We start from the raw sequence: 14,147 nt of genomic DNA on the forward strand, positions 1-14,147 counted from the left end.
TGCTCTTGCCTAAAAAAGTACGTTTTTGCAGTGTATTGCAACAAACATAGATAATACTTTTCTATTTGGCAAATCATCACTGCCTAGTGGTAAAAGTTCACAAATATGGAGACAGTACGCTTTTTGTGAGGATAAATCCATTTTCCCTGAGTCTTTCCCATGTGTCCAATATAGACCTGTTCTTCAATATAGTTACTTCACTTTCATTTCTAATGAGTTATTGATACTCCCATCAGGTAAAGATATTTTTCATTCCACTCAAAGGGAAAAACTCCTATGATGTCTGAACTATAATCATTATAGATTAAACTAGGTGACCTCTGACATGTTAAATGAATTACTTCACATGACCCATAACATTTGTGGACATTAGGGTCAACTGTCTTTACTCTGAACAAGTCAGTTTACATCTATATTAACATGTTCATATCTGACTGCTGCATTAAAAAAATAGTTATTTTCCATTTATAAATACAATTATGCCCAATGTAGAGGCTTAGGAAAATGGAGAAACTCATTAACCCGCCATCTCAATGCAACCACTAATAACATTCTAATGAGCATGAATACGAATATAAATATACATATATGTGATTTTTAAATTAAACTGGCATCATACTATAAAGGATGACTTCCTTTTCATTTAACATTATTCTGTAAGTATCTGGATGTTGGGTGCCCTCGACCTATATGTCACATAGTCATACCTACCTGGGTTTGGGGAGTGCTCATATTGCAATGAAAAAACAATACTGAGCCAGATCTGTTGTTCTGCAAAAACAGGCCCAGCACAGGAAGCACTAACAAGAATGTTACCTTTCCAGGGAAGCAGAGTAAAAATACAAAAGAAAACTCTTTAGGAACGCTGGAGTTCAGAAAATAAAATTTGTGGGGGTGCTAATAAAAATGTTTAGGAACTAGATAGAGGTGGTGGTCGCACAGCATTGTGAATATGCTAAATGCCATTGAATCATTCACTTTAAAATGATTAAACTTACGTTATTGTGAATTTCACCTCACCTAAAAATGAGACAGAAAGTAGGATGGTTTGGCCTGTCCTGCAGGACTGGCTACAGGGAACGGCCTATAAGCAGAGCAAAGCCCAGTCAGAGGGGTGGACTAAGCTGTTTGCCTAGAAGAGAGGGAGAAAATCTAATTTGTGATGACTTTTGGGAGTGGAAAACCAAAAATCATTACTAATCATGAAGTCAGAGGACTCCTGAGAATGCAGCCTGACATAAGATCAAAGAAAAAAATAAGTGGAAAAATCAAACAAAAAGTACCTCCCTTTTCTGCTGATGTCTGAGTGAACCAAAAGAGGGCATTGTAACATAAGCAGAAAGAGGAAAGGACAGATAAAGAAACTAAAGTAAGAGAGCTGCACAATTCTCACCACCTGAAGAATTAAGCTGAAATCCATGGATAATATATGAACGCAACATGTGTATAGCTCAAAATGTCCTCGCACCAAAGAAAAGTACCTTTGAATCCCAAATGTCTGTGGAAGTTCAGAGGAGGGGTGCTCATAGCTGAATGGGTGAGACTCTGCCTCCACTGGTGGGTTACCCTCACTTGCTCTTTCTCAACATAAATTCATTCAATTTGCCTTTATCAAAAGCAGAGATGAAACATAATAATACAAAAAGGTCCTCTGCTAGTATGATACATCTGGATGACAATGTTATTATTGGCACTCCTCTGACATTTCTGGTATATGAAACACATTTTGGGATTTATATTTATATTTCTTATATCTCATTTTACCTCTTCTACTCTGTTTCTATAAAATGATACTATTATGTATCTGTTATTTGGTAATCTTTGGTATTTGGTAGTCTTCCTGTCTATAGAAGAAGGGAGGCAAACTCCCAGGACACTAGGTTCTAAAAAGTATCTGTGAACTCTAATGACTTGGTGTAACTCTCACTCTTCACAGTATAAAAAATTAATCTTTGCAAATCCAGGCACAGGTCTCTCCAGCCAAGTATTGTATCCAACAAATATACCATAAGTAATTTTGTTAAAAGGTGTGATCATTTTTCTTAACATTCAAATTTAAAGATTCAGGGTTATAACAAGACAGGGAAATTTGTGATGGTAGAAAAAGAATAAGGTTGAGAGTCAAGGTACCTGGTTCTGACTTAGGAAAGTGTCTTGGCCTCTCTAAACCACTGTTCCCTTACCTCTAACATACCTTTCCATGTGTTCGCTGCCCAACTACCTCTCAGTCATCTTGGTTAAGTGATTATCTGTGATCTCAGCCAAGACTTAACAATTTTATCTGTTTTGGTCATATGACTCTCGATTTCGCAGTCATACGCTAAACACTCATAATCTGAAATGAGTGAAACAGAGGCAAAGTACATCTCCCTGAGTTTATTAACTCAGATAGAAGCCAAGTAAAGACTACGTGTTTTACCAGGATTATTCTGATAATTCTCATTGCTACACAGCACTTGACCATGAACTCACAGCCAAACCTTCAGTCACCACTATTCATTTCTCTGTCCTGAACCAATCCACCAAAGTACAATCAGATTGAACATGGAGGTCCTTGAGTTTACTACAGAGCACAGGCCTCTGCTTTACAGAGAAGGATGCAATCTTCTCCATTACATTCAGCAATTTGTTCCTGATAATCTGACCATTGACAATACAATATGGCACCAGGTCTAATAAAACAGTACCTTCACAGCTGGCTTGTTAATTGCATTGTGGCATTCAATGTGCTGGCAGTGGATTGGATTCCAAGCTGTAAAGCAAGAATAGCTGATGAATACACCTCATTGAAGTTATTAATGCCCTACTAAAAGTGTAGCAGATATTACACTAGGTTTCTTCTTCCTAAGTAGAACCATCATCAGACTTCCTAAGATAATCATTTTTTAAATCTATGACAAATTTAAAAATTGAACAAAGATATCACAACTCCATCTATTTTCCCACGGGCAGAGACAAGCTAGTATAAGGTGGCATACACAGTACCATAATATTACCTTGCAATGATATACTATTAGAAAGTTGTCCAACGTTTTTACATATCTATGGTTTCACTTCATCCTGCCAACAACTCTGCAGAATAGGTACAGCAGATTATTAATCTCATTTCATATATGAGTAAGTGAAAGTTACAAAGGTTAAGTAGCTCATTATGGTCACAGAGTTAGTAAATGACAAGCTGAGACAAGAACCTCTATCTCTTGGTTCTCAACAGTGCTCTTTTCATTGTAGTACATACTAAGCTGAACATCCTAGATTTCTGGATCCAAGAAGTATTTCAAACTCATAATAACTGAAATGAATGGTAAGGTAATTGCCACTATTCCATGTCCCATCCCATTCTCATCAAATGTGGAGACTGGAAAGATGAATTTCTTGCCCAAATGAAATATATCTCTCACACCACAGACTGTGACCCACAGATCCTCTGCTAGTTTGCTAATACCCTCTCCTTAACATAGTATGCACACAGAATGAGGATAAGACCAAGGGATCTGGGATAGATCAGAATAAAAGTCACACAAGTAATTATCCTCATTTAGATGATTCAGTAGTCCAAAGCACTTAGCTAACAATACTCCATCATTTAAAAATGCAATAAAATTACATGTTTGAAAGTAGGAAAATTTTCTAAATTGCCAAATTCTAATCTTATAGGACTATGATTGGCCTAATATACTAGAATTTGCAGATGAGAGGATATTCTTACTTAGTTATATGTCCAATTATAATTCAAAAACATTTATTATTAATATCCTAGGCCATATAAAGTTTTCTGTCCAGGGGTGTTCCAACTTCAAATCTTTTAGCCTATGGTTAGACCAGATATAAGATTATGTGTCTGATTTGAAATTTAGGAAAATAAGGTCAATAGAGCCATTGATTTTAAAAAATACACAATGGGGGGCGCCTGGGTGGCTCAGTCGGTTAAGCGACTGCCTTCGGCTCAGGTCATGATTCTGGAGTCCCTGGATGGAGTCCCACATCGGGCTCCCTGCTCAGCAGGGAGTCTGCTTCTCCCTCTGACCCTCCCCCCTCTCATGTGCTCTCTCTCTCATTCTCTCTCTCAAATAAATAAATAAAATCTTTAAAAAAAAAAATACACAATGGGTCAATTTATTTTAAAAGAAGACGAGAAGTACAGACCAAAAACCACTACTCTAAAAACACACTATCATATTGATTATATTTTTAGAGATTATATATTTTAGAGAGAATTTTTAGAGATTATATTTTTAGAGAAATCAGTAAGGAATGGATAAATGAAGAAATAATTTGAATACAGGCATTCCATAACTATAAAATGTTTCCTATATGTGGAAAAGTCAAGATGAATATAGAGAGTAGCAACAAGTTTTCTTGTGTAATTAGAGAAACCTAGAAAAAAAGACTGCCTTTAACCAGTATAGGAGTTGGAAATACATAGGACATGAGTCTCTTTCCTCCAATCCCAAACTCATGACAGATATCACTAATCCATAAGAGCATTCCTTCCTGCTGAGTCCAGAACTGACCTTAGAATCCTTCTCAACACAGAGCTCCAGAAAGTTACCACTAATAAAACAGAGTTGGCACACAAGACAAAATCTGCTAACCATTACTGAATCCCTGTATTATGAGAATGTTTGCAGATCACTTTATAAATATTAAGAAGTCTTGACACTTATAGATAGAAGTAATATTCAAGATATATAACAACTGCTATGGCAAAGGCACAAGGAAATAAGAATGTACAACAGCCATAGCTCTTGATCAGGGCTCTAAAGTCTCCTGCTTTGCCAGAAATTAATGCTTTATATGTAGATGATGGGGATATCCAGGAGGTCCTAGTCCTCTAATATTTTATTTCATTTTTACAGAGTGTCACTGAGTTAAGAATAGATTGTAGGATACCTCATTAGTTCACTAAAGTCACACTAGATTTAAACTTACCAGAAGAAAGGTTCTTAGCTTTTCTTAAGTATCAAAAAATCACTTGTCAAGATTTCAAAAATATGATACCTGAAACTCATGTTAAATAGCCAAATCAAAATCTTTAAGGGTAGAGAACAGGTATTTGTAATTGGGAAAATCACTACAATTGATTCTGATATAGGATCAATCTACATATCTTACCATATGGCAAATATAGTCACGATAGAGCTCCCTTCATTTAAAAATAAAAACAAAAAATATATATAATGTAAAAATATGGCAGACAATAAATCTGCTTCCAACTACAACAAGGTAACTGGTATTAGACTTGCCCTCCCATCATAAACAACTAGAAAACTGGAAAATATATACAAAACAACTGTTTTCAGAAATTGGACTATGTACTGTAGGACAATGATCCTTGAGAGAAGAGAAACAATACAGTCAATCCTATAATCACCCTGGCTTTCTTCCTGGAAGCAATTTCCAGACCTTGGATGTGGAAGGAGAAAGACAAGCACAGTAGGGTGGTTTCACTGAATTGAGGGGACAAAAACTGGAGTTTAAAGAGGCAAGGTGGCTTATATTTGCTGGGTAGTATACCAAAGAAGAGGGAGTTATGCAAAGAAAGAGCTCCAGAAATCTAAGAATCCTTTTAGGTCTTTGGCTTTATAATAAGCAGAACAGGTGTAAGACAAAATTCCATAGGCTGCATAGAGAACAACTATGGAGGATCTGTAAGCAGAATAATTCCTACATTTCATACAGGCCTGAGAGATATTCAAGTTCCAACCAACCAGAGTGAAGGGAACTCAGTGAAAACCTGGGACATTCAGTAGAGACTCTAGGAAGTCATACCTTAGCAGTAGGGCTAAACTAACATTAGGGAAAAGGCTATTCCAGGCTCACCCTAACAAAGGATAAGATCAAGCCCTAAAAGGGTCAAGCTGATCCACCAGTAACTTGATGGCCAAAACAAACCCTGAAACACTATAATGGAAGACAACAAAATCCAGATACTCAATAATGTAATACTCATGAAGTCCAGCATCCAGTAAAAAATTATTCGATATTTGAAAAAGGAGGAAAATATTACCCATAATCAGGAAAAAAAAAAAACTGACCAATAGAAATAAACACAGAAATTATAGAGATGAGGTGAATAGCAAACAAGGACTTAAAAACAGCTATTATATTCAAAGAAAACATTACACAATGAGAATAGAGATGAAACATAAAAGAACCAAATGGAATTTCTAAAATTAAAAATATGATATTGAACATGGAAAATTCACTGAATGGGCTTAACGGCAGATTAGACAATGCATAGGGAAAGATCAGTGAATTAGAAGACGTAACAGCAGAAACTACTAAAACTGAAGTACTGGAAGAAAAACAAACAGAGCTTCGGTGAGCTGTGGGAAAATATTAGGCAGTATAAAGTACATCTGGTTAAAAGTCCAAAAGGAGCGAAAGGGGGAGGAGGGAGATATTTGAAAAAACAATGACAAAATTTATCAAATTTGATTAAAAACTATATGCCCACAGATCCAAGAAGCTCAATGAATCTTAGGCAAAATAAAAGCAAAGAAAATCACACTAAAACTCATCATAATCAAATTGATGAAAAACCATGATAAAGAGAAAATCTTAAAAGCAACCAGGAAAAAAAGACACATTACTTACAGGGGAACAAAGATAAGAATGATCGCTGATTTCTCGTCACAAACAATGCAAGCCAGAAGACAATGGAACGACATCTTTAATAGGCTGAAAGAAAAAAACTGTCAACCTATAATTCTATACCCAGTGAAAATATCCTTCAAAAAATGAATATGAAATAAAGACTATTTGAAGACAAACACAAGATAAGAGAATTCATTGCCAGCTGAGCTCCACAACAAGAAACGTTGAAGGAAGGCTGAAGGAAAATGATATCAGATCGAAGCTAGAACCTACACAAAGGCATAAAGAGTTCTGCACATGGTAGTTATGCACATGTGAATAACCACAAAAGACTTTCTACCTATATTTACGTATTGTTAAAAATGATTTTCTGTTTAAAACAAGAACAGCCATGTATTGTGAGACTAATAATATATATAGAAGTCAATATTTGATAACAAGAACAAAAAAGGATGGGAGGGAGGAAATGAAAATGCACGGGGTTCTTATATTACATGTAAACTAGTATAATATTATTTGAAGGTAGACTGTGAAGTTAAAGGTACATATTGTAAACCCTAGAGCAATTCTTCTTAAAATGGTATAGCTAATAATTCAATACAGAGATAAAATGGAATACTAAAAACAATTAACCAAAAAGAAGACAAGGTAATAAAAAGAAATGAACAAGGAATAATTGGGACAAATAGAAAACAAGTGTAAGATGATAGACGTAAGCCCAACCATATCTGTAATTACATTAAATGTAAATGGCCTAAACAATAATTACATGGCATGTAAATGGTCTAAAAGGCAGAGATTGTTAAAAAGGATTTAACTTTTTCAAAAACCATTACCAAAATATAGGCTGCTTGTGAGAAATACACTTGAAATATAAAGATAGATAAGTTAAAAGTAAACAGAGGGGCGCCTGGTTGGCTCAGTCAGAAAAGCATACAACTCTTGATCTTGGGGTTGTGAGCCCCACACTGGGTGTAGAGATTACTCAAATAAATAAATATTTTTTAAAAGAGTAAACAGAAAAAGTTACATCACACTAATATAATGCTAATTACAAGAAAGCTGGAGTGTCTACATAAATATGAAACAAGTAGACTCCAGAACAAAGAATATTACCAATAATAAAGAAGAGTATTTCACGATGAGTCAATTCATCAAAATGACATATCAATCATAAATATGTGTGCATCTAATGATAGAGTTTCAAATTAAATGAAGCAAAACTGACAGAACTGAAAGAGAAATAAATCCATAATTAGTGTTGTAAATTTCAACAATCCTCTCAGTCTTGAGACAATATTCTGGTCCATAAAATAAGGTTCAAAAATTTAGATGGAATGAAATCATAGAGTACATTGCCTGACCACAGTGAAATTAAACTAGAAATAAATAAAAAGATATCTTGAAAATAAAAAATATTTGTGCACTTAAACAAACACACTCCTAAACAACCCACAAATCAAAGGAAAAATCATAAGGAATATTAGAAAATATTCTGTATTGAAATACAATGAAATCACAGCATATCAAATTTGTGGGATGAAACTAAACAATGCTTAAAGGTAAATTTATGGCTTTAAATTATTAAATTAGATAATATAAAAAGTCCAAAATAAACAATTTATGCTTCTATCTTAATAAGACAGAAAAAGAACATGTTAAACTCAATGTTAATAGAAGGAATAATAAAGACAGAAGCAGAAATCAATGAAACTGAAAACAAGAAACCAATAGAGAAAAATCATAAAACCAAGTGCTGGATCTTTGGAAAGTCCAATAAAATTGATAAGCCACCTAGCTAGCCTGATGAATTAAAAAAAAAAAAAAAAACAGAGAAAAAAACAAATTACCAGTATCAAGAGTGAAAGGTAGGGCATCACCACAGATCCTATAGATATGCCAATAAATTTGGCAAGTTAGACAAAATGCATAAATCGTTTATTCCTCAAAAAACAGATTACAAAATTACAAATATGACTGAATAAAAAGTTGAAAACTTAAACGCCCCATAACATTAAATTGAATTGATAATGTGAAACCTTCCTAAAGAGAAAACCCCAAGTCCATATGGATTCACCAGTGAATTCTATTAATTATTTAAGGAATAAATAATACAAATTCTACAAAAACTCTTTCAGAAAATAGAACAGGAGGAAATTCTTCCCAACTCATTTTATGAGGTCAGCATCATTCTGTAAACAAAACCAGATGACAATTATAATAAAAGAAAACTAGGTCAATGTCCCTCATAAGTGTAGGAGCAAGAAAACTTAACAAAAACTAGCAAACTGAGTCTGGCAACATAATAAAGCTGACAATATGGAACTTAGCCCAGGTAATATAAGGTTGAATTCACAATGCAAAGCAAAGCAATGTAATTTACCATATTAACAAAATAAAGGAAAGAAGTCATATGATCATCTTAATAGAAGAAAATGTATTTGACTAAAATTGACATTCACTCATGATAAAAAACTCTCAGTAAACTAAGAATAGAGAGGAACTTCCCCACTCTGATAAAAAGCATCTGTGGAAAGCCTACAACCAACATCAGACTTAATGCTGAAAGTCTGAATACATGCCCCCTAGAGACTAGGGGAGAAAACAAAGATATCCACTTGTAGCACTCCTATTCAACATTGAACTGGAAATATGAACCACTGCAATGAGAAAAGGAAAGAGAGAAAAGAAGGAGGATAGGTAGGAAAGAAGAAAAGAAGGGAGAGAGGGAGGGAGGAAAGAAGGCAGGCAGGCAAATTAGGAAGACATACAAATTAGTAAGGAAGAAGAAAAAATTTTAATTATATTTATTTGCAAAAGAGTATAATCATGTACACAGAATATCTTAAGAAACTTACAAATAAGCTACAAAAACTAATAAGTGAGTTTAGCAAGGTCACTGGATATAAAGTCAAAATACAAAAATCAATTACATTTTCAGCACTCACCATAGCACATGGTGAGCGCTGTGAATTGTGTAAGACTGTTGAATCACAAACCTGTACCTCTGAAACAAATAATACATTATATGTTTAAAAAAAAAGAAGAAGAAGAAGATACTAGGAAGGGAGAAATGAAGGGGGGGGAATCGGAGGGGGAGATGAACCATGAAAGACTATGGACTCTGAGAAACAAACTGAGGGTTCTAGAGGGGAGGGGGGTGAGGGGATGGGTTAGCCTGGTGATGGGTATTAAAGAGGGCATGTACTGAATGGAGCACTGGGTGTTATATGCAAACAATGAATCATGGAACGCTACATCAAAAACTAATGATGTAATGTATGGTGATTAACATAACATAATAAAATAATTTTTTAAATATCAATTATATTTTTATGTAATGGCAATAAACAAGTAGAATATTAAATTTTTAAATACTCTTTACAACAGCATCCAAACCCATAAAGTATCTACAAATATCTTTAACAAAATATCTATAAGACCTATACACTGAAAACTAGCAAGCATTGCTGAGAGAAATTAAACAAGGCCTAAATAAATGGTTAGATACTCCATGTTCATGGATCAGAAGACTCAATATTGAGTCTTTTCACAAGTTGTCAAATTATCTCTTTTTCTTCCTTTTAAGTAGCTATACTGGACTTTCCCGTGATATGTACCAATAAACTTCCTTTTGTTAAATCAGTTTTAAATACTGTGTCATTTCCAACACAAAGGAATCCTAACTGACACAAGTTCAGAAGAGAAAAAAATTTCAGAATTCTTCTTGCCAAAGTAATTTATGATTTGAGGTTTATATGCAGTAATGATGTCTTAGTCTGTCAGGGCTGCTGTAACAACCCACCACAGACAGGACAGCTTCCCACATTCATTATATTTATAGGGTTTATTACCAGTATGCACTTTTCTCATGCTGATTAAGATAAAAACTACTACTGAAGGCATTTTCACTTTCATAGAGTTTCTCTCTAGTTTGAATTCTCTGGTGTATAATGAGGTACATTTTTCTACTAAAGGCTTTCTGGCAGAATTTGCATTCATAGTGTCTCTCACCTGAATGAGATCTCATGTGTCTAGTACAGGATTATTATCAGTAAGGACTTTCCCACACTCATTACATTCCGACTCCCGGATGGACATTCTGGTGTCCAATCAGATAGGACTTCTGACTAAACACATTCCCACATTCATAGGTTTTCTTACCTGTATGAATTTTGTCATGCTTCATTTGAAATTAATTATAACTGAATGATTTTTCATCTCCACTAAGTTCATAAAGGTTCTTTCTTCTAAATTAAGTAAATCTAAGTTTTTTAAACTCCTTCCACCTAAGACATGCTTATGGAGTTTTTTGTCTTGATGGGATAAAATATGTTTGCAAATGAGATGAGATGAAATATGTTTGCAAAACCTTCGTATCCATAGCCTTTCTGCTCAGTAGGTGTTTTATCATAGATGCAGTTCACTTGATTCCGAAGTCTCTCCTTATATTCCTATTTGATTAGCAATTCCCCAGTCATCTCCTAGACTAGCCTGGAGGTGGTGTTCCTTCTGCCATCATCCACAGCTCTTCTCCTGGCTCCAATTTGAAGATCACATCTGACATGGAAACAGGGCATCCCACTGATGTGTGGTTCCTATCTTTTTCTAGCATCATGTCCCTGAAGACAGTCCTCTAAGCAGAATCAAGCTGCTGCCACTCTTCCAGAGTTAAGTCCATGGCCATATCCTCAAAGGTCACAGATCCAGCATAGAACGCTTAAGTAACTTGACAAGATCATGCTGGAGCCAGGATGGAACCCATGCAGCCTGGCTCAAGTCTTTGCACATATAAGGAATGAACATAGCAATCAGGCCACACAACAATCTAGTTGATACTGCAGGGGTGGCCAGTGGCCCAGTCGCCTGGCCACAGCCTCATTCACACAGATGAGGTTCCCTTAGGTGAACACACATGTGCATCTGGTCAAAGAGGCCCAACACTCCTGGCCTGGCTCAGACCTCTGCACCCTCAGGATGAAGAGATGGAAGCCAGGTACAAGATGGTCCCCACTGATGGGACTTCAATTCTGGTTCAGACTCACCTGGCTGCTACATGGTCCAGGACAGCATCACTATGGGGCATGGTCCAGACTCATTTGGCCACTAAGAGGACCAGCAAAATTGATTTTAAAAAGAAAAAAACAAAGGGCCAACCAAATAGATACTTCAAAGGAAAGAATATCATACTGATGCCTGAGAGAAAACATGTCTGAAAACTATCTAGTCTATGAATCAAAATAGGTATTATAGCATCTGCAACTTGATGCGAGAACACATGGCCTCTATAAAAACAGGAGTAGAAAGTCATAGAAATTCATGGTGAGACGGGAAGCTAACAGAATGAGATAAAAATGAATTTGGACAGAGATATGTTAAGTATAATTAAACTAAAAATAAAAGAGAAAAATTAGAAACCTAATTCAAAGCAATAAATAGAGCTGATTTTGGGGAAAAGTCAAGTAAGTTATACAGTAAACCAAACTGAGAAGCTAAGAATATACAAGATAAAAACATGGAAAATAGTGGTTAGAATAGCTACATAGCACAGAAAATGAAAATCTAACCTATGAATTGTAGGTATTCCTGAGGAACATACCAAAACAATTTGAAAAAAGCAATAATTTAAAATTTCATTAATGAGAAATTTCCTTTAAAAGATTGAAAAAGGACCTGAATTTCCGGATTGAAAACACTCTTAACATTATAGGCAAAAGTCAATAAAAAGATACTCATATATAAAAAATATATAAGAAAGGGGCACTTGGATGGTGCAGTCGATTGAGCCTCCAATGCTTGGCTTCAGCTCAGGTCATGATCTCAGGGTCGTGAGATCGGGCCCTGAGTTGGGCCCCTTCCTTAGCGTGAAGTCTGCTTGAGATTCTCTCTCCCACTCCCTCTGCCCCTTCTCTCTCTCTCTCTCTCAAATAAATAAGTAAATCCTTAAAATATATATATTTATATAAGAAAAGTTTTTTTCATAAGTAAATCTCCAAGAATTAAGAGCAACCAAAAGGATTTCTATAATAGACAAATAACACTGGTCTAAGATTTGTCTTCTATAATTCTAAATGCCAGAAAACAATGAAGCAATATTTACATATTTTTCACAGTGAAGCAGTTTTCTCTCATGTGTGAAGAAATAGAAAGATATTCTTATATAGCTGAGCTCAAAAAATATATATGACTGACATTCCACTCTTGAAAATATTACAGAATGAGTTTAGGTTCCATTTCCAAAAAAATGACAGAAAAATTAATTCAAGCTGATTGTCTTAGTGAGAACAATTAGAAAACTGGACAAAATTAAAAGCAAAACCAAACAAACAAACAAAAACTGAGAACAGAATGGGAGAATTATGGGGCCATGATCCAAAAAAAGAAAGAATCATCAAAAGGTGAAATTGGCATTTAAGGCCATGCTTCCTCCTTTGTCTCTTTCTCTATCGGTCAATTCCACAAGATGAGCAGACTTCAACAAATTCTTTGAAGTAGGAGAACAAAAATTGAAATTTGGGGACAATCAAGGAATGGGATACCTAAAAATCTCCCTAGATTGTGGGCAGAGGTCCCAAAAGGCCATACCATAGAGTAAAGGGAACCAGAATCAGACCAACCCTCAAAGGGCCCGAGACCAGCCTCAAATCATCTCAAGAATGGACCATACATTTTTTCTGAGGTGCATTAAGGTGACCTGGATTACTAATGTCCATAGCCTCAAAATTTCCAGAGGCAAAAGCAAACCCTATCTAAAGAAATGTAACATTCTAACCCTCAAATTAGCTCTATAGTTTTTTTATGTATTGTCTTGCACATAATTAAAAATATATATATATATACAAGACAAGTAAACAAAAGAAATGACAATAAAATCAGAATTTCCAGAGATTCAGAAAATTGAATTATCAGAAACAAACTTTAAAATAACTATGCCTAATATGTTCTATAAAGTAAAAGACAAGTTAGAAGATATCATAAAGGAATTGGGATTTCTTTTTTAAAGCACTAAATGGAATTTCTAGAGCTTAAAAATACAATTAACAAAACTAAGAATACAATTGGGAGGTTACAGAATTAGTGAAAAGGAAGATAATTTGGAAACAAAAGATTCAGCATGAAGCACAGAAAGATGAAATGGGGGAGGAGAATACAAAAATTATTCATAGGATACACGGAAGAAAGGTCTACCATATATGTCACTGGAGTTCCAGAAAGAGGGATACAAAAAACAAAAATAAACAAACAAACAAAAATATACATATATATAATTAAATAGACTTTTAAAAAAATATTGGACACAGCAGAAGAAAGGATTAGTAAACCTAAAGACAGGTTAATATAAACCCAACTAAAGCACAGATAAACTTTTTTTTTTTTCCAAAAATACATAGGTGGGAGATGAGTACCTGAGACCTCTGAAACAATAACAAATATTTTGTTTTAAATCCCAAGAGGAGAGGAGAAAAAGAAAGGTGCAGAATAAATACCTGGAAAGGATAACACCCAACATTTTTCCAACACTGATGACGAACATAAAACCACAAATT

General features: G+C 34.9%; 1 protein-coding gene across 10 annotated transcripts in view; it reads right to left on the minus strand.

The window, feature by feature from the left end:
- The window catches only part of UNC79 (unc-79 subunit of NALCN channel complex), a 240,667-nt gene that overhangs the window by 145,765 nt on the left and 80,755 nt on the right, over positions 1-14,147 (minus strand). For all 10 annotated transcript variants that reach the window (XM_081830011.1, XM_081830016.1, XM_081830010.1 and 7 more), the window contains one exon: positions 2,688-2,752. In XM_081830011.1, the coding sequence (XP_081686137.1) occupies positions 2,688-2,752 (65 nt within the window). The remainder of the gene's footprint in view (positions 1-2,687; positions 2,753-14,147) is intronic.

The sequence above is a fragment of the Leptonychotes weddellii genome, chromosome 9, assembly GCF_054177405.1.
Source record: "Leptonychotes weddellii isolate Sample4059 chromosome 9, ASM5417740v2, whole genome shotgun sequence".
Classification (NCBI taxonomy): domain Eukaryota; kingdom Metazoa; phylum Chordata; class Mammalia; order Carnivora; family Phocidae; genus Leptonychotes; species Leptonychotes weddellii.